The sequence below is a fragment of the Lipomyces oligophaga genome, assembly GCF_038497815.1.
Source record: "Lipomyces oligophaga strain CBS 7107 unplaced genomic scaffold V1516scaffold_3, whole genome shotgun sequence".
NCBI classification, from domain to species: Eukaryota; Fungi; Ascomycota; class Lipomycetes; order Lipomycetales; family Lipomycetaceae; genus Lipomyces; species [Lipomyces] oligophaga.
This window is the reverse complement of record NW_027117787.1, coordinates 45579-67458: the sequence shown is the minus strand read 5'-3', so window position 1 is coordinate 67458 and position 21880 is coordinate 45579. Positions and strand designations below refer to the sequence as shown.

Genomic DNA, 21880 nt, shown 5'->3' with positions numbered 1-21880 from the left:
GTTTTGATGAAGAAATTTCTTTAATTTTTGGGCTTGGGAGTGTCTTTGGGAGATTTTTTTCTCCCAAATGTGGTTATTACAGCAATAATATTTTATAAAACCTGATCAGATCTCTTCTACTTTTTTTAATTTAAATATATTGTCTTGACTAGATATAATGGCACGAAAAGAAAAGAAAATAAAGACTGGAGCGGTGCCAGAGGCGCAGCGTATAATAGGACAGGATAATGAACCAAATAATGAACAAGATTCAACGGAACAAGATGCAAATAATATTGACAACCAAGAAATGACATTTTCCAAACTCGGAGTGATTGCACCCATATGCGAAGCCTGCGAAAATCTCAAATTTACGAAGCCAACGCCGATACAAATTCAATCTATTCCACTAGCGCTGGAAGGTCGAGACGTTATTGGTCTTGCGCAGACGGGTAGCGGGAAGACTGCAGCGTTTGCAATTCCAATCCTGCAGGCACTTTGGCAGAAACCGAGCCCACTGTTCGCTTGTGTGTTAGCACCGACCCGTGAGTTGGCATATCAAATCAGCGAGCAATTCGATGCACTAGGCGAACCAATCGGATTAAGGTGTGCTGTGGTCGTTGGAGGAATGGATATGATGTCGCAGGCTCTAGCTTTAAGTAAGCGACCGCATGTGATTGTAGCAACCCCAGGAAGATTGATGGACCATTTGGAACACACCAAAGGTTTCAATCTGAAAGGACTGAAATATCTAGTAATGGACGAAGCGGATCGGTTGCTTGACATGGATTTTGGTCCGATCATCGACAAATTATTACAACTCATCCCAACTGAGCGGCGAACTCTCTTATTCTCGGCGACTATGACTTCGAAAGTCGAGAAACTTCAACGCGCAAGTCTGGCCTCACCAGTACGAGTCGCTGTCTCAACGAAGTATGAAACCGTCAAAACCTTACTTCAAAGTTACATTTTCTTCCCTTTCAAGCATAAAGACACATATCTTGTATATCTGGTCAATGAGATGGCCGGCCAGTCAATTATTATCTTTGCCCGAACATGCAACGATACTGAGCGCCTAGCGCTGCTGCTCCGCAGTTTGGGATTCCCAGCTGTGCCATTGCACGGCCAAATGAGCCAGTCGGCACGACTCGGGGCATTATCGAAGTTCAAATCGGGCGCTCGCTCTATTTTGGTTGCTACCGATGTTGCTGCTCGAGGTCTCGATATTCCTGCCGTGGACGTCGTGCTTAACTACGATATTCCTACAGATTCCAAGGCCTACATTCACCGAGTTGGCCGTACAGCGCGTGCCGGACGAGCAGGGAAAAGCATTTCACTTGTCACTCAGTACGATCTTGAGCTTTATCTTCGGATTGAAGGCGTGCTGGGTAAAAAACTAGATGAGTATGCCGTCGACCGTGAAGCAGTGATGCTGTTAAGCGAACGAGTCGGCGAAGCCCAGCGAGAAGCTATTAATGAAATGAAGGCTCTACATGCTAAGCGCAAAGGTAAGAAGAGCGAGGGAATAACTCATGGAAAACGGCGTCGCGACGACATGGACAGGGAAGAATCGTAGGCTAGTACTACTTTTATTATAATATTTAGTAACAAAATCAACTTTTCTCTTAATTTTTCTTCATATACGAAGCAACGGCCTTTTCGACCATAGACTGCATCTTAGAATCCAATTCATGGGCCAATTGATTATCGATTTGCCGAGTTACTTGCTTCTCAAGCAGTTTACCCATTAAGTCGACCTCGATATTGACCGTTTCGCCCACGATTTTCGAGGCGGTGACGATTTTTTCCTGGGTGTAGCTGATAAGCATTACTGAAAATCCCATTTTTACTTCCTCATCGACATCGATGACAGTTAAACTTGCGCCATCGACCGCAATAAAGCCCTTTTCGACAATGAACCGAAGCAGACTAGAATCTCGGGGCTTGAACCAAAATGTCTTTGCGTTGCCATCCGGAGTCACCGATAATATCTCCGCGGTAGTGTCAATATGACCTTGCACGAAATGACCACCAAACCTAACATGTCCTGCAACTGCTCGCTCGAGATTCACTTTGTCACCTGGATTCAGGCCGCCAAGATTTGTTCGCCGTAGCGTCTCAGGAGCGACACCGACTTTGAACGAGTTGCTCGAAAAATCTGTCACCGTCAAACATACTCCATTTACAGCTATGGAGTCTCCTAAATGCACATCGCCAAGAATCTCGGATGCATTCTCAATTACCATTGTACTTCCATAACCGCCAATATCTGATGGATCGTTTTCGAGGAACTCCTTCACGGCTGTTCGATCTAGTTAGTGTGATACGAATGTCTTATTGCTAGGCGTACTCACAGCCCATGGTTTCCACGATTCCGGTAAACATTTTGTGCTATCAATTGCGGGTAATTACGTACAATGGGTTGTGATGGTAAATTGAAGTATTTGGTTTCTTATCGACAGTATCGTCTGGTATGATTCATGTCACGTGGATATTAATCTTCCATGTTTGTCGATTTATCAGCATTATCATCAATTATCAATCAGTATAGTCTTAAATGAGTAATGTCACTAATATTGTAATGGTCAAGTTCCATATATGACTTCTGAGTAAAATTGTTCAATTATATTTTGAGTTATACAGGTTCCGTGTCGATAGGCTTGTCATTTTACTCTATTTCAAGCTTTACTCCAAAATTTATTGGGTTGGACCTTCAATGGCCTTTTCCAGTTTTTGCTCATCAAGATCTATGCTGTTTTATCCTTCGAATCGCTAGCGAAGAGCAAGTTTGAGTGTAAAACAAGCCAGTGTGCATAACAATTGGAGTGAAGCACACATGCCAATGTCGTTATGAACAGAAGACCGGACACAACAAGTTATATTGGTAGAATCAAGTCATCATGAATGAAACTCAGAATGCTCTTCCGACTTAAAAACAATTGAATGTTATAAAGATACCGAAATCCTATCTTCATCACCTCGTAGCCACCTGCAGATTATCTTATCTTCTGCACCGGTTAACTTCAGTGTAAGATATCATCATCATATAAGTATCATTTAACAACACTCTCGCTTTATTACTTAGCTGAATATGATGATTACGTAATCAGGACTTTTGAATAAGCACTAACCAAAAATGTAGAGATAATTACAATTTTAGTTTCAATAAATATTCCATTAATCAAATCAAAAACTCTAATGCAATCCATACTTTCATACACTCGTACATCAACATAATACCAAATAAAAACAAAAATAACCACATCCATCGCATTCTTGAGCATTCATTCAAAAAAAAAAAAAGAAACCCCTCAATTAAAAATATCTTTGCTCTAGCAAAATAGAATGAGAAATAATAAACGATATTTGATCAATAAGCCTTTTGAGAAATAGAGAAACAAGAGAAAATGACTTTATTGAACCAGCCCAAACATCATAAAAAGAAGGTAAAAATATGCCAGTACGAATGCAAAGAATGAAATATAAAAAAAAGGAATTGTAAAAAGATGAACCTCTAATTATGAAAACCCCAAAACCCCTACACTACATTATAAAGTAAATAGTTAAACAATTTTTCAAAACCAAAAGACTGTTTACCAGCCGAAGTTCTCAGAGTAGAAAGCAACATTGTTGCCTTCCCAGAGCATCTCAGAGCAGGCATTACGCGAGTCACGAACAAGAGGAGCAGGTCCGCAAACACCAACGCAAACACGGGCACCAGGGCCAGCAGCAATGATAGAGTCCTTGACATACTTCTTGATATCAGGACGTCCCTGCTCAGCAGTAACCCAGACCTTGAAATCAACATTGTAGTCCTCCTTAAGGTCAACCCACGAGGCGAAGTCACGGGAAGGAACAACCCAGAGGAAGTCAACCTCAGGGTTAGAAGCAGCGTAGTGGCCAGTGGCAGACGCAAGCTCAATAGACTCGGGGTAGGCATAAGAAATACCAGCACCACCAGCAAGGAGGATAACCCGGTCGGCACCCTCGAAAGAAGGAGGGGATCCATAAGGTCCATGGAAGGTAACCTTGTGCTCTGAAGCCTCGGAGAGGAAGAGAGACTTGGAGAAACCCTTGCGGGCACGGATGATAAGGTCGAGCGAATTGGGGTTGGGGGGAGAAGCAATGGTGAAAGGATGAGCCTGCTGGCGAGCAAGCTCAGAAACGGAAACATAAACGTACTGACCAGCCTTCCAGTGGATCTCACGGGCAGTGGAGTGAACATCAAGAGAAAGCTTGACAGTGTTGCCAGAAAGAATGGTGGTGCGTCCAATAACGTTGTGAGCATTCTTGAAACGGTTAATACGATCCCAGACAAAGATGACAGCCGATGTAATAACATAAGGGCGGACACGCTCGAAATGGAAGTAAAGAAGAGGAAGTATAGCAACAACGAGGTAGACATGGAGGTACAAGAACATCTCGTAGGTCTTAGCACGGAGAGGAGCAATGGAAGAAATCAAGATAATGAAGAATCCAATGGTGGCAAGAAGAGCAACGAAGATAGTGGTAACATGGACCATAACCTCAATGGGGCAAGCAAGAGAGTAGAAGAAGACGTGGAGAACGGCAGCAGAGCAAACAACACGACCACAGTGACGGTGGAGAATGTTGTATCCCTCATGCGACCAGCCAGTCCACTGAACCAAAAGACCAGTCTTAGCACCAAGGAGGAAAAGAAGGGGCATGTTGACGACGGCGAGAAGTCCAAGACGGTCACCAAAGATGGTTACGTGACGAGTAGAGTTGTGAACGAACAGGTAAAGAATGTTAAGACCAAGGTATCCAGCAATGACGGACATGGTGCCATAAGATTCGGAGTAACGACCCTTGGGCTGGTAAAGGAGGACTGAACGAAGACGACGGTAGGTCAAGGTAGCCTTGGAAGGAGCCTTTGCGGAAGCGCCGAGAAGGGGCTGCTTCTCACCATGAGCCTTCTTGAAGTGAAGGTTGTAGAAGTAAGAGGCGGTGAGAGCAAGGAAGATGAATCCGATGACTGCGTTGTACGTAGGAACGAAGATACGGGAGAAACCGGTTCCCTCCTTGATGAAAGGACCATCACGGTTGGGGGAAAGAGGGGTGGGGATCTTTTCGATGAAGAAACCCATTGCTGCTATTTCTCTGTTATGTTAAAACTAGAAGAAAAAAATAGCTTTAAGCAGAATGCGTCTGACGAAAAACAAGAGCAAGAAAAGACGACGAAGAGCAAAACGACGGGCACTCAAGGGTAAATAAAGGGCGGAACGACAACTTGCGAGACAGAAGCAAGCTCAGATAAGCACCAGAACGCTAGTCCGGATTTGGCAAGGCGCGTGTTTGGTGGGTGCGTTTGCGATTGGGCGAGCTTGGTCGACGACGGTCTGGACGCGGGCTGAATAATCGCAGAATGGAACCGGTTCAAGTGAGCGGATGGGCGAGAAGGGGCTTGTGGCTGATAGCTTGCTAGCGGGAGGACGGAGGAGCGAAGGGGCAGCGAGCACGCCACGAAGAGACACGTGGAAATTGTCTGGACGTCTGGTCTTTTCTAGGATTTTGTAAGAGAAGTAGTAAGCAGGACGGTTAAAGAAATAGCCACAGAGCAAACTCTGGGCGACAGGCGCTTCCGCGGAATGAACGCGACTGGGGCAGGTTTCGGGAGGAGGAGTTATCGGCAAGCTGGCAATGCTGGCTATACTGTAGCAATGTGCTGTTGTTGTCTGCATGATAATTATGAAGGAATTGGACGAAAGATCGTCGAACGAAATCATTAGACAGCAGATCTATGTAGAAGACGAGACTGAATAGGCAGGTGATACAACACTAATCAGATATGATCTAATTTCCGTTTTAGGCAACTGATAGCAATTGAACTTGCGCGCATACACAAGCCGCTGCCACCCGGCCGGTTCGGTTTGATATGTTCTATCTTGGGAACACCCAACCCTGGTCTATTGATCGGGTGCGCCGATAATCAGATTTTGATTTCCGAGGATTATGTAAAAGTGGAAGGAGCTGCTCTACGCGCATATTGCTGTGGATATTGCTGTGGATATAGATGCAGATGCATACATTTGGACATTCGAATCAACATTTGTTTGATTTAGAACAATGCGACCGACTAATAGACGAGTGTAAATTCCATTGGTAAATTAGATAAGGTCTAGCTATCACCGTTTGCTATTGGTATGGATCGTCTGGCCTCTGATCCAGATCACCAGAGGATTGCGAAAGATCCATCTAGACAACGATCGAATCTCTCCTGACGGCCGGCCAAGCGCGCGGTTGCTTGCTACCCCAGGTCGCGTGCAGCTAGTACACACAATGGCCGAAGACTCGATAAACCTAGATAATAGCAGTCTCTAGTCGCGTGCTGTGCGTTCTGCGCGCACCATCCACTGTTCATTTGTTTGGCATGCCAGTGAATGGACACTCGTCCGCACGCTCGACAGGTCTAGACCTGTTCTCCGCCTATCCACTCAGGTCCCATGGTTCTCCTCAAGCTGCCCATGTTCGGCTAATCTTATCGTGATTGATCTAATCGCGGCACGTTGCTGACCTGCCGGCTGTCTGGGTATATAATGTCTCTGATATCCGGTCGTGAAGCACGCGGATCGGCCTTCTTATGGGCTGTTGTTTTTTTTTTGTTGGTCTGGCTGGATGATCGGACATAAAGTGCTTAGTATACATTCTGGTCTGTTCTATTTGGTGATTTGATGGGAATTTGAATCACTTTTTGAAATTCTCTTGAATAGGTGGTCTAAATGTTATGTTTTGTTAAAATACCCGTGGGACATATGGATGAAGGTTTCCATTGATTATTCTTTACTCTATCTGAAAATATTATTTACCCCAGGCTGGACTAGCTGCTTACCATAGCTGCCTGTCTGCAGATCTGCTAATAACCCCTTATTGGCATTATGGCTATGGATGACGGAACCGCCGGTGGAGAGGCGCTGAACCGAACCGATGCGAGCAAACCGAGTCTTTCGCTTAATAAGAGTAAGACTAATTTGCTCTTGCTATCTCGTGCTAATCGTTATCGTTCTATTTTGTTTTGACTTTTGCTTGGCCGCTTTCTGCGTACATTCTGGAACATGGCGGATCCGTCTGGCAGTTGAGTCTGCATTTTATTTCCTAATTCGAAGATTTTTCTATTTTTCTATTTTTTTTAGCACTATTAATATTATTGAGATTTCGGTAGCTATTACTACTACATATGGTTGCTACTAATGGTGCTGGTATTTATATTGCCATAGATAAGATATTCCATTCATTCCGTAGACAGGACGATGCCTCCTTGGTTGGATCGGATATGATGCTGCTAGTGCAGCATCATGGTCCCTCTACTGGTCCTATTTCGTTCTGTGGTTCGATTGAACCTGACGAACTCGACTACTTGAACCAGCTTACAACACGGTATCCGCCACCAGGAATTCGTAGACACGGCTGTATTTCACAGCCCACAGACGACACTCCACCTCCACCTGAAAGAGAATAGAACAGGAGATCATGGCCCAACACCCGCTAAAAAGCATGCCACCTTCAAAATCATGCATCAACAGCAATGCGCGCCTCAGAGAGATCACTGGTGGCAAGCAGGTCCACTTATGATCTCGTTCTTTCTGACTAATTGAACACCGAGTGAGCACCTGTTTTCTGCATCAGCATTTCTTTCGACTGCTATTAATTCGTGTTCTTTGGATTACTGCATTCCTATGTTCGTTCGTTTGTTCGTTCTCTGCGTTTCCTTGCTCTTCTAGAATTTCTACTTGGCTTCCTGTTCCTGTCCCTTTGTATCCTGCCTGTTGGTTCTCATTATTCACGATCGGCCTATCCACCTTTGTTGAGTCGTGCATTTGCTCTGCTTAGCATTACAATCCAGCCATACTGACCTCGACCCTCTGCCTATCTTATTATAATACAAAACGTGGCGGGTCAAGGTCAGACACAGAAAGAACTATGTGTAAGAAGATGCAATATCATCGAACAGAGATCTCTAAACACGCCACCAGCAGCATTCAGATACAAAGTCTTCTGAGCGGTAGTTCCTTTGAAATCTGTCGGTAGAAGCGCAGTCTCACCTGCCTAGTATCGCACGAAACTAACCTACAAAGCACTTAAATTAACCAAAAGAAATTCATAGTGCTCTTAGCGTTCTACAATCACGTAGTAAATTATGTCGTAGTTTCTAAGTGATCTGTTGCCTGAGGAATCTGCCCTAACTTGGTTGTGTGATCACAGTCTACCAATTACTTACAGGAGGCCCTTGTACATCGAGATCGCAGATATCTCACAATATACACAAACACCTTATTAATCACAAATATGGTTTGAGACCCTTACGCATGCGACTCTGACTGCATTTAATATTTCATATCTAATGCCAATATTCAGATCAAGCAAAGAACGGATTTTCTAGTAACTATTGCACTACCGTAATGGCTGAAGAAAGAAAGGTTCAGTTTTTCTACTGTCTATGTATTTTAGTCAATATGCAAGCTAACTCATAATAGGCTGTGGAAGTGTTGTACTGCGGTATCTGCACGTTCCCCCCAGAAGTATGTCGAATATATCTCTATTGCCCTAAAAGCGTATAGACAAGAGACTCCTAACACCTACTTAGTATTGTGAATTTGGCGGATCACTAGCGAAATGTAAGGATTGGCTGAAATCGACCCATGAATCGTTGTATGAAACTTTGTATTCGGAGGATGCTCAACTCTCGAAGATTGCAACCACATCATTGTCATTGGAAGCGCAAGAAAAAGTAGAGCGGGAGATCGCCAAAAAGCAGGCAAAAGATGCAGCCAAATCCGAGAAAGAGCTAAAGAAAAAGCTTGCTTCGAAAGTGACTGTCAAGCGTGTGGAGCGATCAAAACGTAAATCGGTAATCGCCATCTCTGGTCTGGAAGTGTTTTCTGGCATTGCTGAACCCAAAAAGCTCGCAAAAACCTTTGCATCGAAGTTTGCAACAGGAGCGTCCGTCACGAAGAACGCTGAAGGGAAGGATGAAATCGTCATACAGGGTGATGTTGGCGACGATGTCGAAGCTTATTTGCATACTCTCCTCGAAGAGTCTGGGCTTGACGGCGTCAAAGTCGAGCGAACTGAAGATAAACCAAAAAAGAAAGCCCAGCCGCCTTTACCACCTCCACAATGATCAACAATTCTAAAACTTCATGTGTATTTCTATTTCTATCTAATGAATGACTTTCTCTTCCCCTTGTATGTAATCTACCTTCCGCAAGAATGAATGTGGCCATATACAAAAAATAAACAAAAACAAAACTAATTGGTGGCTTCTAGAGCCTGCATCTGAACAAGCTCATAATACTTTGACCGGTTCGCCAGTAATTCCTGATGTGTACCTGCCTCCAAAATCTTTCCATTTTCAAAAACAAAAATGACGTCTGCCTTTTGAATCGTGCTCAATCGATGTGCAATCGAAATCGTAGTCCGTCCTTTTGCAGCTGCGTCCAGTGCAGCCTGCACAACTTTCTCGCTCTCCGAGTCAAGTGCCGAAGTAGCTTCATCCAAAAGCAAAATCGTGGGCTCCCGAATCAATGCTCGCGCAATCGCAACTCGCTGCTTCTGACCGCCTGAAAGTAATGAACCCTTAGACCCGACAGTCGTCTCATATCCGTCTGGAAGTGACATAATAAAGTCATGGATATTCGCCTGCTTGCACACAGCATGAATTTGCTCCTCCGTAACTGGAACTGTTGATCCTAGTTCAATATTCTCCCTCACTGTTCCATCGTAGAGCGTGGGCTCCTGCGAAACAAGCGCGATGTATTTCCGGTACTCATTGATATTCAGCTTGGAAATGTCCTTACCATCAAGCAAGACCTGGCCAGAGAGCGGCTGGTAAAACCGCTCCATTAAACCAATCGTCGTCGATTTTCCGCAGCCCGACGATCCTACCAAGGCAACAAATTGGCCAGGCTTAATAGTCAAATTAAGACCACGCAAGACAGGAACCTGCGGTCGGGTAGGATAGCGGAAATGAACATTCTTGAACTCAACTTGGCCCTTAACTTCAGATACATCGAGCTCTTCTCCTTCTTGACTCCATGCGTCAACAACCGGCTTTGTTTCCAATAGACGCTTAATATTCTTTGTCGCTTGATACGCACGGCCCATGTCGGATGCATACGAAAACATGATGCCAGCAGATTGAGCTCCAAAAACGACGGCCATCAATGTCACGTAAAACTGGAACAATGTGTACTCCCTCAGTCTCAAAAATCTAGATCCATACCAAAAAGCAAGAGCAAGAATGAAGTAAACCAGACCTTGCGCAATACCAAACAAAAATGCAGAATAATGTGTAGCAGGACGGTTCTGCTTGATTAATGCATCAAGTTCAACATGATAATGATCCAAAATCTCTTTCTCTCTTGTCAGCGTCGCAACTGTACGAATAGACGATGCGGCTTCGCACGCAAACTGAGCAGAACTCAAATGAGAAGCATGTGCGCGTCGATTGAATTGCGCAAGAATATAAAATCGGTAGAAACCAGCGCACAACATAATCGGCACAGTTGCAGAAATAACCAATCCAAAGTTCCATGAAATTATGATCGAAAGAGGAATCGACGAAGCAATAATCATTACGGATGACAATAATTGACCAAGTGTAGTACCGGAAAGTCCATCAATAGCCTGAGCATCTCTCGAGAGCGTAGCTGTCAGTGCACCAGTTGTATTTTCATCTCGATCAAAAAAGGAAATGTCCATACGAAGGATCTGGCGGAGTGACAAAAATCGAATCCGACGAACCAGTTTCTGGCCGGTAAATGCAAATAAGCTCAAAGAGGCAATGGAGGAGATAAATGACACAACAGCAATCATAAAGAACAATCCCGCGAAAATTGAGACTTCATGAAGCATAAATTCTCGATCCTGGGGATATGATCGGAAGGCCTCAAGACATCGTCCGTAAAATAATCCCAACGAAGGATAACTAAGTCCAAGGATTCCTGAGAAGAACGCACCCGCAAGATTATATTTTACTTCTGGCCTCGCAAGATCAAGAATGAATCCTACTGTCTCGCCAAACGAATAATCCTTTTCGACTTCGTCATCCACAATTTCACCAAGTTGCATGCTGGAAACAGATTTACCAGTCTTGGTCTTGTGCAGTTTCAGCAAATGCTCTTTTTCACTAACAACCACTGCATCCTTTTCTTCGACTTCCTTCTCATCAATCGATGCAGACGACGAACTAGCAGTTTCAGAAGTAGCAGAAGACTCCGCTGTATGATGCGTACGATTTTTGAGTTCGGCAATCATTTCCTCCTTTTGTTGATTAATCTTTTGCGCCTTGACAAGCTCAAAATAGGGGCCTTGCTTCTCCAGAAGTTCATTATGAGTTCCCATCTCGAGAATTTTGCCCTTTTGCATAACAACAATGCAGTTAGCATCTTTGATAGTGGATAAACGATGTGCAATAACGATAGTAGTTCTATTCTTAGACGCTCTATCCAAGGCTTCCTGGACAATGCCCTCAGATTTCGTATCCAAAGCAGAAGTTGCTTCATCGAGAAGTAGAATCTTAGGGTTACCAACGATAGCACGGGCAATAGCAATACGCTGCTTCTGACCACCAGACATTAAGAATCCACGCTCTCCAACATCCGTGTCAAGACCATTAGGGAGAGTGTTGATGAAATCAAGTGCATTGGCCTGCTTACAAGCCTCGATGACCAGGGCTCGCTTCTCAATGTCCGAAACATCTTCATATTTGCTTCCAATCAAACCTTGAATAATATTTTCATACACTGAGCAAGCAAATAATGTTGGCTCCTGAGAGACTAGAGCAATCTGAGATCTCAACCAAGTCAGGTTGAGCGACTCGATATTATGACCGTCGAGTAAAACTTCTCCAGCAAGAGTAGGATAAAAGCGTTCCAGCAAACCAACAATAGTCGACTTTCCTGAACCAGAGGCACCAACAAGCGCAACTGTCGAGCCAGCTTTGATCTTGAGATTATAATGATCGAGAACAGTAACGTTCGGACGAGACGGATAGATAAAACGAACATCACGGAGCTCAATGTCACCGTTGACATTCTCGAGACGTGTACCGGTCTCGAGACTTGAATCAATACTCGACACACGATCTATGGTCTGGAAAATCTTGGAAGCTGCGGCTGTTCCGTTAGTGATGCTTCGAACATGAGGAGAAATATTCGCAATTGCATATGTTCCCTGAACCATAGCCATCAGAATGGTAATCACAGAAGCGACGGAAAGCTCATCTCTCGCAAGGAAATGGGAACCCTGCCAGAAGGCTAACGAATCGTTGGAAAAGACACCGAGCCACATGGTACCAGTCATGACACCAGCAGCAAGACCAGCTTTGACGGCATACTTTTCAGAGTAAGCCAGAAATTTGTCGTATTTAAGAGAAAGACGGTCCTGCATGCTGAAAGCCTGGACGTTTCGCACGCTGGCAAGGACTTCTTCAGCAAGCGTACCACCAGTAGAAACACCGCCGAGAGCAAGCTTGTAATACTTTGTCATTCTACCAGACGATAAGAAAAAGGTCAGAAGAATGAAAACTGCGACAGAGACCATGATAAAAGTCAACTTGTAGCCACGGACAAAGCCAAGAGCGAAAGAGAAGAAGAAAGTGCTAACATTCGAAACGATGAATCCGACCTAATTTAGTTAGAAGTTTTCTAAATTGACGGCATACAAAAAATTACCTTTTCTGAAATAGCATCCTGAATGAGAAGAGTATCTGAGGAAATACGAGTAGTGACCTCACCAGAGCCCAAACGATCAAAATAAGCAATGTTCTGCTTGAGAGTAGATTTCAGATAATTTTCGCGAATACGGGAAGATAGGATTTCGCCGCGGTCGATGAAAATAGACATCATAATGTACGACAACACAACATCAGCAATAGCGAGATAAACGAAATATAGCACGTAATAGTTCACGGTCCGCTGGAACTCCTCGGGCGAGATATAATTTTCCATGAAATCCTTGTAATAGTCAAAACCGTATTCGGTGCTGTTGTAGGGAGTCCATGATTCTGTACCGTTATAGAATGTTCCATTGAAATAGGTACCATTGAAAAACATATCGGTATATGTTCCATTAAAAAAGATCTGATTATCATAGGGATTGTATCGGAAGTAGTTTGTGAAGACTTGCGAGAGTTGGCCAAAGACGAGGGTCATAGCAGGTTTCGCACATCCTTCAAGAATACCAGCAGCAAAAGCGATCGTCAAGAGTACAGAATCATAAGTGGTCACATATCGAAACATGGAAAAGAATGACGCGTTGATGTCCGGGATCTGGACCTGCTTTCGAAGTATGGCAGCGTCAGCTGCCGGCAAGAACGAATATTCATCTTGTACATCGACGGTAGTGACAGAGGTTTGCTCGTTGCCGATCAGAGGGGTATTCTGCGTAGGCGGAGCCTTCGCTGTCTCCTCTGAAGCCATGACTACTGAAGGAGCAATGGACAGGACTTGAGATGCGGGCGGAGTGTGAGAGGGAGCGTGAATGTGAGAAGAAAGACTAAAGACGGTAAAACGAAGAGAACTTCAGAGATATTGATGGCCGGAGCCAGAGATGTGAGATGGGAGGCGATGACTGTGAAGGCGGTGGCTGCGGTCCTGCCTGGTAACAGCGGAGGAGGGTTACTGTTAATTAAATGCGGATGTTTCTTGATTAGTACGTTCTATTGGTTTCGGTATTTTGCTGATTTAATTATCTGGAGATTAGTTTGTCGACTGCAGATGGTGGAGCTAACTGAGATAGCAGACATTACTACTATGGCCATGTTATCTTGTTGAACATAGACCCTGCCTCCACAAATCTACGATGGCACAAACACGAACTCGCTATAGCAATAATACTTTAGACCACACATTAATCCAGCTTTCAGTTCCTTGCCAATATATTCCGGAGGCAAAACGACTAACATCCACTGTGGAACGTGGCACCCGATAACAGTATACTAGGTTGGCTGATAAGAACGAGGCTCGCTGGGACAGGCCCAAACAGGAAAAGCCAAGCCCGACGGCGATTACACTTCCAGTCGTGTTCTCAGCCGGACCACTAGCAAGGCCGCGAATTCTGGTGTAGAAAAGGCATGCGTTTGTGCTTTCAGGGAGAAAATAATTTGTACGTAGTTTGTTCCTAGTTGCTATAGTCCTGGTGTATTGTAGGTGACTGAGCAGCAGACAGTCACCGTATCTGACAAAAATTGTTCCATGCCTTTTACTGATGACTCGTCTATAAGCCATTCTTTCAGGACCAGTTATCTCCGGTTCAGAACCCGAGCGATCTCCTGCTACTTCACCTCCGCTCTGAACCTTGCCCGGTGGTTATCGTTTCCCGGGGTTTATATGACAGGTTCTTGTTACTCATTCACCGTCTTATTGTCCCGGACTTAGTCCAGCATGGATAAAGATGTCTTTACTAGCTGTCGAAACAGCTTAACTAAAATCAGATTTCTTATTGCATGATAACATATACGTTCATACAAATTATAACTCTATTTCTTCGCCTGCGCTCCCCTGATTCGTTTCCTTCCTACTCGATGATTGACTGTACAGATGGCAGAATGTAAAACTTAAACTCCAGAAAAAAAATGTTGTGTAAACCACTGAAAGCGAGTGTGTGCTTCGATGACAAACTCAGTGTTCTTGAAAAAGAAAAAAAGAAAGTGAATGAAAAATAAAAACCAAATGAGTGCTAAGTGATTGATAACTGAATATAAAAAGTCTAAAAAGAAATAATGCGCATTGTTTTCGCTCAGATATTAGTCGATGAAAACGGCAGAATTACTGCCCTTCCAACGCCTGCAGCTTTACCAGCTCACTGTATCGGCCATTCTTAGCCAACAGTTCCTGATGTGTTCCCTTCTCAATCACTTTGCCCGCTTCAAATACGAAAATAACATCCGCATTTTGAATCGTACTTAGTCGATGGGCAATAGCGATCGTCGTACGTCCCTTTGCAGCTGCGTCAAGTGCAGCTTGCACAACCTTCTCACTCTCCGAGTCAAGCGCAGAAGTAGCCTCATCCAACAATAAAACCTTGGGTTCTCGAACAAGTGCGCGAGCAATTGCAATTCGCTGCTTTTGACCTCCCGAGAGTAATGCACCCTTCGATCCAACCATCGTTTCGTATCCATCTGGCAAAGACATTATGAAGTCATGGATGTTTGCCGAACGGCAGGCTGCCACAATCTGCTCCTCACTAACCTCCTTCGGACTACCAAGTGAAACATTATGTCGGATGCTTCCCGCATAAAGCGTAGGTTCTTGTGATACAAGAGCGATCTTTTCTCTGTATGCCGCAATGTTGAATTCAGTAATATCCTTGCCATCCAGACAGATCTGTCCAGAAGTCGGCCGGTAAAACTCCTCAATCAGAGCGATTGTAGTCGACTTTCCACATCCCGATGCGCCGACAAGCGCAACGTATTGGCCTGCTTTTACACTCAAATCAAGTCCTCGCAAAATAGGAACTTCTGGTCGAGTAGGATAACGGAAGTGAACATTCTTAAAATCAATATTTCCCTCAACCGCTTCAGGCACAATATCACCTTCGGGGGACCAGACATCCACAACTGGTTTACACTCAAGCAGTGTCTTGATATTCTTTGACGCTTGAATTGCCTTACCCATATCTGGAGCAAAAGAAAACACTACTCCTGCAGATTCTGCACCAAATACAATCGACATAAAAACGAGATAGAACTGGAACAAGCTGTATTCACCAGTCCCAAGAAGCTGTCCTCCGTACCATGTTCCAAGTGCCATAATGAAAAAAATCGATCCCTGGCAAAGACCATAGAAAAACCCAGACTTGAGCGATGAAGGGCGGTTGCGAACAACCATTTCGTTCAAAGAAGAGTGATAAATTTCCCAAACATCTGATTCACGTGTGAGCGCAACAACCGTACGAATAGAGGAAGTCGCTTCACAAGCAAATGTGGATGTACGAGAATTCTCCTTCTTAGCATTTGCTTCAAATTTGGCAAGCAAGTAAAATCGATAGAAGCCGCTACCCAACAAGACGGGAACAGAGGCAGTCATGACCAATCCAAACTTGTAGGCCAACGCAATTGACACAATACACGAACCAACAACAGTCATAAGTGCATCCACAATCTTTCCGAGTGTAATGCCGCCAAGTCCTTCCACAGACTGAGCATCAATAGAAAGAGTACCTGTCAGAGAACCTACAGTGTTCTCATCTCTATCAAAAAATGAAATATCTTGACGAAGCATCTGGCGGAAAGAGCGGTAGCGAATTCGTCGAATTAACTTCGCAGACGAGTATCCAAAAGTAGAACCTGAAATCGTGTTGGAAATACCGAGAGAGCAGGCAAGCATAAACAAAAATCCCGCATTGCGCTGAACAATTCGTTTCAATTCCCAGAGGTCGTAGATTTCACTAATAGCCTGAAGATTTGCTCCCCACAATAAACCAAGAGCGGGATATCCCATGCCGTTGAAAAAACAAGCAATGATTCCAGTAACATTCCAAAATAACTCAGGTCTAGAAAGTTCATAAATGAATTTGAATGCTTCAAAAAATGTGGGCTCACGTTGCTCCTCCATATCAAACATAGCACCTCCTTCAATGACAGAGACACCTCCAACTGTCATCCGAGTTTTGCTAGGTTCCAATTGATTCTGGTTAGTGGGGAAAGTAGTGAGCTGTACACCATCTTCCTCCGCAGCAGCAGCGACCTTTTCCTCGTTTTCGATCTGAGCTTTCTGCTTTTCTTTGAGCGATTCAATCTGCTGAGCCTTGACTAGCTCATGATACTCGCCACCAGCAGCGAGAAGTTCGCTGTGGTTACCCATCTCCATTATCTGTCCTCGTCGCATAACAACAATACAATCTGCATCTTTAACAGTTGATAAGCGATGTGCAATGACAATGGTAGTTCGGTTTTTGGATGCACGGTCTAGAGCTTCCTGTACAACTCCCTCCGACTTTGTATCAAGAGCAGAAGTAGCCTCATCGAGAAGTAAAATCTTGGGGTTACCAACGATAGCACGAGCAATAGCAATACGCTGCTTCTGACCACCAGACATTAAGAACCCCCGTTCACCGACACTAGTATCAAGGCCTTCAGGGAAAGAATTGATGAAATCCCAAGCGTTTGCTTGCTTACAAGCTTCGATGATGAGAGATTTCTTTTCCTCATGTGCAGCATATTCAAAAGGCGTACCGATCAATCCATATGCAATATTCTCAAAGATCGAACAAGCGAACAAAGTAGGCTCCTGCTGGACAAGAGCAATATTCTGTCGGAGCCACTTAATATTGAGGGATTTGATATTGTGACCATCTAGAAAAACATCGCCAAAAATAGGATTGTAAAATCGTTCAATCAGACCAATGATGGTAGATTTTCCAGATCCAGAAGCACCAACAAGAGCGACAGTCTTGCCTGCAGGAATGTCCAAACTAAATTCATTCAAAATAGTGACATTTGGACGTGAAGGGTAAATAAACTTGATGTTTTTCAATTCGATATGGCCATTTAAATCGGGAAGTTTTTCACCGGACTCATCTGATGAATCAATAGCAGAAGGACGATCGATAGTAGCAAAAATCTTAGTACCCGCAGCAATACCAGACGTCAAAGCAGACAGATAAGGAGAAATGATCGCAAAAGCATATGCGCCCTGGAAAACAGCAAAAATAATCTTTACAAATCGTTAGAAACCAGAACTGCAACGAATTATCTCTATAACATACCGTAATAATAGATCCAACCGGGAAATAGCCTTCAACAAAAAATCGGATTCCTTGCCAGTAAGCCATAGCATCAGTAGAGAACGAGCAGAGATACATAGTTCCGTTCATGAGACCAACAGCAATACCAGCCCAGATTGACCAATATTCTGAAACCTTCAAAAAATTATCATAAGCAGTGGACATAACGTCTTGGATACCAAATGCCTGAACAGTACGAACACTACCAATAACCTCCTCGGCCAAAGTGCCCCCTACAGCATAGCCATCTTGAGCCTTCTGCTGATATTTTACCATATAAACCGTAGCTGCACCAGTAGAAAGAATAATACCAATCAGAACAGACAACATAATAAACGTGAGGATGTAACTTTGAGTAAAAGCAACAATTAAAGCAACGACAAAAGTTGTAGAATTTGCAACAATGAATGCAACTTTCTCAGAAATCGCTTCTTGAACAAGAACAGTATCAGCAGTGATTCGCGATGTAATTTCACCAGAACCAAGCTTGTCAAAATAGCCAATATTTTGCCGGAGAGTAGCTGCAAGATAGTGCTCGCGAATACGAGCTGCAAGAACTTCACCTCTGTCGATAAAGATGTATGTCTTCAAATGAGACAAAACAATATCGCCAATACCGATATAAACTAGATATAGAGCAAGATTTCGAATAGCTCTATAGTATTCATCAGCAGAAACTGGTTCGGCAGTATATCGAGGGTCGTAAGGCATATAGCGAGAAAACGTCTCATTGTAATATGTAGCATTGTAATAAGATGTATCGATATATGATGTGTTATAAGACGAAGTAGAATTGTAGTAATACATGACACTGGGGTCATAGCCAGTTAAGACATCTGTAACACGACCGAACAAAATAGCCATGATTGGTTTGAGAGCACCTTCAAGCATGGCACTAGCAAGACCTAGGAGCAGGATGAACTGGTCATAAGAATTGGCGTAACGATATAGAGTAAAGTACGAAGCTGGGCTGGCAGGAACTTCGACCTGGTCCCGAAGAATCTTAGCTTCATCTTCCGGCAAGCATGCAAACTCATCGACAGGTTCGAGTGAGGCATAAGACTTAATTGAACCGGCTTTTGAGCTGGACGATGAAAATCGGAAGCGGTCAAAGAAAGACCCTTTCGACGAAGGAGAACGCGAAGATATAGAGCCCTCAGCAACATCCGAAGTATCGCCCGTAAGAGGGCTCTTCTCAGTGGCCTGCTCGTATTTCTCAGTCATGCTTGTGCTGGGTAATGTTAGCAAAACCGGTCGCGGAAATACATTGCAAGAGAATCTCATCTCAAAACTAAACTCACATACCAGACAGATACTTCAGCGCTGAAATACTCTCACTCGCGCAGGAGAAAATCGATGGCGGAACTGGATACAAGTCTATCGAATAATAGAAAAGTAGAAGATTGGTTTATTAAATGGGAAACAGGCGATGAAGTATACATATGTATCAGACAGGCTCTGTCCAGGAAGTAGGTTCCTCTCTCGGATATTGAATGAAGGCTTATCAAAAGTCTCATTCAGCTCGGGGATAGTCGTAGATGGACCGAGCACACAGGGAGCTCTCACTAAGATAAACGCGCTATTCCCAAAATCGAAAGCCAGTCCCCCAGTTAGTGAACCAGTGAGATTAATTGCCGGAGAGGCGAAACCGGAGAGTACAAGATTGCGAGTCTCGGTTACACTGGTAGAGAGTCATGAAAACAAACCGGTTCAAATGTGCGCCGCACTAATCCGAATGTGGATACAGAATCCTCTTGCTGGATTCCTTCCCCAGGAACAGGACGCTCATTATCGCGCTCCGTTAAGAATGCGATATCTCTCACGGAGCAAGAAATTTGGAAGCTAGAGATAAGACCAGTGCAGGTATCATCCAGTTCGTTGATATTCGGCTAAAAATGAACGGGTATCGATGTCTATGAAAGTTGAATTACGAGAGCTTATGTCGAATCAGAAATCGATGATTTCTCAGTCAGGGCATAATAGTTGGCATATGTGCGAGTAAGTTGCGACTCTGTCACCCTTTTCTCAAATAGGTACGCCAGTGGGCAAAATCGGCCTAGGAGAAAGAGGCAAACAGTTGGGTGCGTGAAAGCCAATGAAGTTGTCTGTTGGCGATCATTGCCGTTCGGTGACAGATTCCTTCAAACTCCGGCGCCAGTTGTTGGTTTACCAGGGGCGGCATCGAATGAGGCGTCATACAGAATAAATTTGAGGCTCTTGGCCTTGTTGTAGTTCCGCCAGGCAAGTATTTGGCTAATCTTTTTGCGGGCAGCTCAATGGCTGAAGAGATGCCTGCGGCGGCAGATCTATGCGGTGTATTGGTGCTTGCCCTATTGCTTGTTTGAGGACATATCAGGTGGCGATGTGCCATTTCCCAACGCCACACGAAGCTCCAATCCGCAACTCCAGTGCTGCAATGCAAGTGAGAGGTTAGGTCTTTGCATGAAGGTATAGCGGAACTCATTTGGATAGATGGATGTGAGCACTCTCGAATGTCGCTGATTGACTCTATGTCTTTGACTTTGCCGCAAACCTCAGGAAATTTTAGATCGATCGGAAGCAAGATAGAGCAAATTTGAGAGACATCAAATGTAGCAAAAGGAGAGTGTCCTAAACAAGTGATTTCTTCGTCCAGCCCACTGAACGTATGCGGTCAGTTGTTCAGGGGATTGTGGATATTTAGCCGAACTAGGAGTGAGTGCACAGGACACTGAGTTCACATTGCTAGTTATTTTGCTTGAGTTGTCACCGACTCACTCCAGTGATTATCGTAGGAAATTTTGTAGATATTCAACCAGACAGTTTTCCCAAATTTTCAAATGAGCAAGGCTCTGAGGGTTGTTTGAGTTGCGACAGTTCTCTGGCCTTGTCTTATCAGTTTACTTTTGGAAATACTTGTGAGTGTTATGCCGTTGATTTGGAACCAACATGGATAAGCGCAACTGGAGCCTTACATTCAAGACCAAATTGCGGATTCATATTGTATTATTGACCGGACAAATGTAGACAATTTGTTGACCTTTTGTTGTAGTAATGCCGACTCTATATTTAAGTTATTGTAGAATACCAGAATGTCTAGTCCTCCGAGTTATACTACTAACCTCTCTAATCGTTATTTGAACGACCGATAATTTGCAGATGAGAATATTGTGCAGTTGGAAACTCAAACAAAACTTCTTCTGCGTCGTCTGATAAATATACCGAATGGAACTTGCGTGTTACAGTACTGTTGGGGAAAGATCAGATTGACATTGGGGATCGAGACTAGATGTACGAGAAGCAATATAAATCGACAGCAGTTTTGTTTAAATCTAATTCAACAGAGCAATGAAGAAATTCATTAACTAAAGCAATATAAACAACTTATTCTCGTTTAGTAAAAATACGTGTTCAGAAATGCAAGCCGTAAAATATAAGGGCTCCATGGTTTGTGCAACCCTGCACAGGGATTTAATCATTGCCTCGCATCTTGAATATTTAAAGCCAGATGCAGCTGCATTTCATTTCTTTCAAACTTTCTTTTTCGATCTATTATGCACTTTGCTCTGTTATCTTGCTGTGATGATTTCATTATGGTTGACTTCATTTCGATGTATTTTAGAAGTCGCGAACTATTAAGTTTCATAAGAACATTTTTCAGTCCTACTCCTATGAATAGACAAGTATAAATTGGAGCTGAGCCTATAGTGCTTTACTTCATCTGAATGACCAAATTATGAAACCGAATCTGTTGTTGATATACGTCGCTCTTACCTGGTAAGGATCCTCACCCCGCAATTATGTTTACTACAACCCGTACCCGATAGTTTCTTTCATTAACTCTTGACACAGATTTGTGACTGGACTCGCTGACTACAAGTGAGTTATATTGATCAGAAGACAAAATGGAGTAAGTTAATATTTTCGGATTGCACTTTTGTGGAGTTTAGATGACTTGCTTACTTCAAACGAACAAGCCGAACTGGATCATTGAGTAAACACGAATGACTCGATAATGATTAGCGCCTAGAACGTTGAGCTCCGGGACCCCGGGAACTTCTCCCAGTCACGATTGTTCCAGTATCAAGCTCGACTAGGGCACTCCCCCACCTCTATCCCGTCAGGAATCTTACGAAAACTGGAAATCCAAAATTCGCTATGGATTTAATACAGAATT

The 21880-nt window shown here is 43.8% G+C and overlaps 6 protein-coding genes across 6 annotated transcripts; 2 read left to right on the top strand and 4 right to left on the bottom strand.

The window, feature by feature from the left end:
- Positions 1 to 108: 108 nt before the first annotated feature.
- V1516DRAFT_672284 (P-loop containing nucleoside triphosphate hydrolase protein) lies at positions 109 to 1622 on the top strand. The gene has a single exon (XM_066921718.1). It carries the CDS (start codon positions 158 to 160, stop codon positions 1553 to 1555), a length of 1398 nt encoding a protein of 465 aa, XP_066777768.1. The 5' UTR covers positions 109 to 157; the 3' UTR covers positions 1556 to 1622.
- V1516DRAFT_672282 (uncharacterized protein) lies at positions 1540 to 2399 on the bottom strand. Its single transcript, XM_066921717.1, has 2 exons — positions 2334 to 2399; positions 1540 to 2281 (listed from the first exon to the last, which is right to left on the bottom strand). Exons 1-2 carry the CDS (start codon positions 2362 to 2364, stop codon positions 1605 to 1607), a joined length of 708 nt encoding a protein of 235 aa, XP_066777767.1. The 5' UTR covers positions 2365 to 2399; the 3' UTR covers positions 1540 to 1604.
- A 734-nt stretch (positions 2400 to 3133) lies between these two features.
- V1516DRAFT_672281 (FAD-binding domain-containing protein) lies at positions 3134 to 5188 on the bottom strand. The gene has a single exon (XM_066921716.1). The coding sequence runs from the start codon at positions 5085 to 5087 to the stop codon at positions 3573 to 3575; it is 1515 nt and encodes a 504-aa protein (XP_066777766.1). The 5' UTR covers positions 5088 to 5188; the 3' UTR covers positions 3134 to 3572.
- Positions 5189 to 8396: 3208 nt separating this feature from the next.
- V1516DRAFT_690082 (translation initiation factor SUI1) lies at positions 8397 to 9227 on the top strand (the record flags this gene model as incomplete). The annotated part of the gene is made up of 3 exons (XM_066923830.1): positions 8397 to 8414; positions 8472 to 8516; positions 8582 to 9227. 3 exons carry the CDS (start codon positions 8397 to 8399, stop codon positions 9116 to 9118), a joined length of 600 nt encoding a protein of 199 aa, XP_066777765.1. The 3' UTR covers positions 9119 to 9227.
- Positions 9228 to 9246: 19 nt separating this feature from the next.
- V1516DRAFT_648637 (P-loop containing nucleoside triphosphate hydrolase protein) lies at positions 9247 to 13418 on the bottom strand (the record flags this gene model as incomplete). Its single annotated transcript, XM_066920220.1, has 2 exons — positions 9247 to 12624; positions 12672 to 13418. 2 exons carry the CDS (start codon positions 13416 to 13418, stop codon positions 9247 to 9249), a joined length of 4125 nt encoding a protein of 1374 aa, XP_066777764.1.
- Positions 13419 to 14495: 1077 nt separating this feature from the next.
- V1516DRAFT_233970 (P-loop containing nucleoside triphosphate hydrolase protein) lies at positions 14496 to 19399 on the bottom strand. The gene is made up of 3 exons (XM_066918777.1): positions 19026 to 19399; positions 17707 to 18955; positions 14496 to 17654 (listed from the first exon to the last, which is right to left on the bottom strand). The coding sequence occupies exons 2-3, from the start codon at positions 18946 to 18948 to the stop codon at positions 14766 to 14768; spliced, it is 4131 nt and encodes a 1376-aa protein (XP_066777763.1). The 5' UTR covers positions 18949 to 18955; positions 19026 to 19399; the 3' UTR covers positions 14496 to 14765.
- Between the last annotated feature and the right edge of the window lie 2481 nt (positions 19400 to 21880).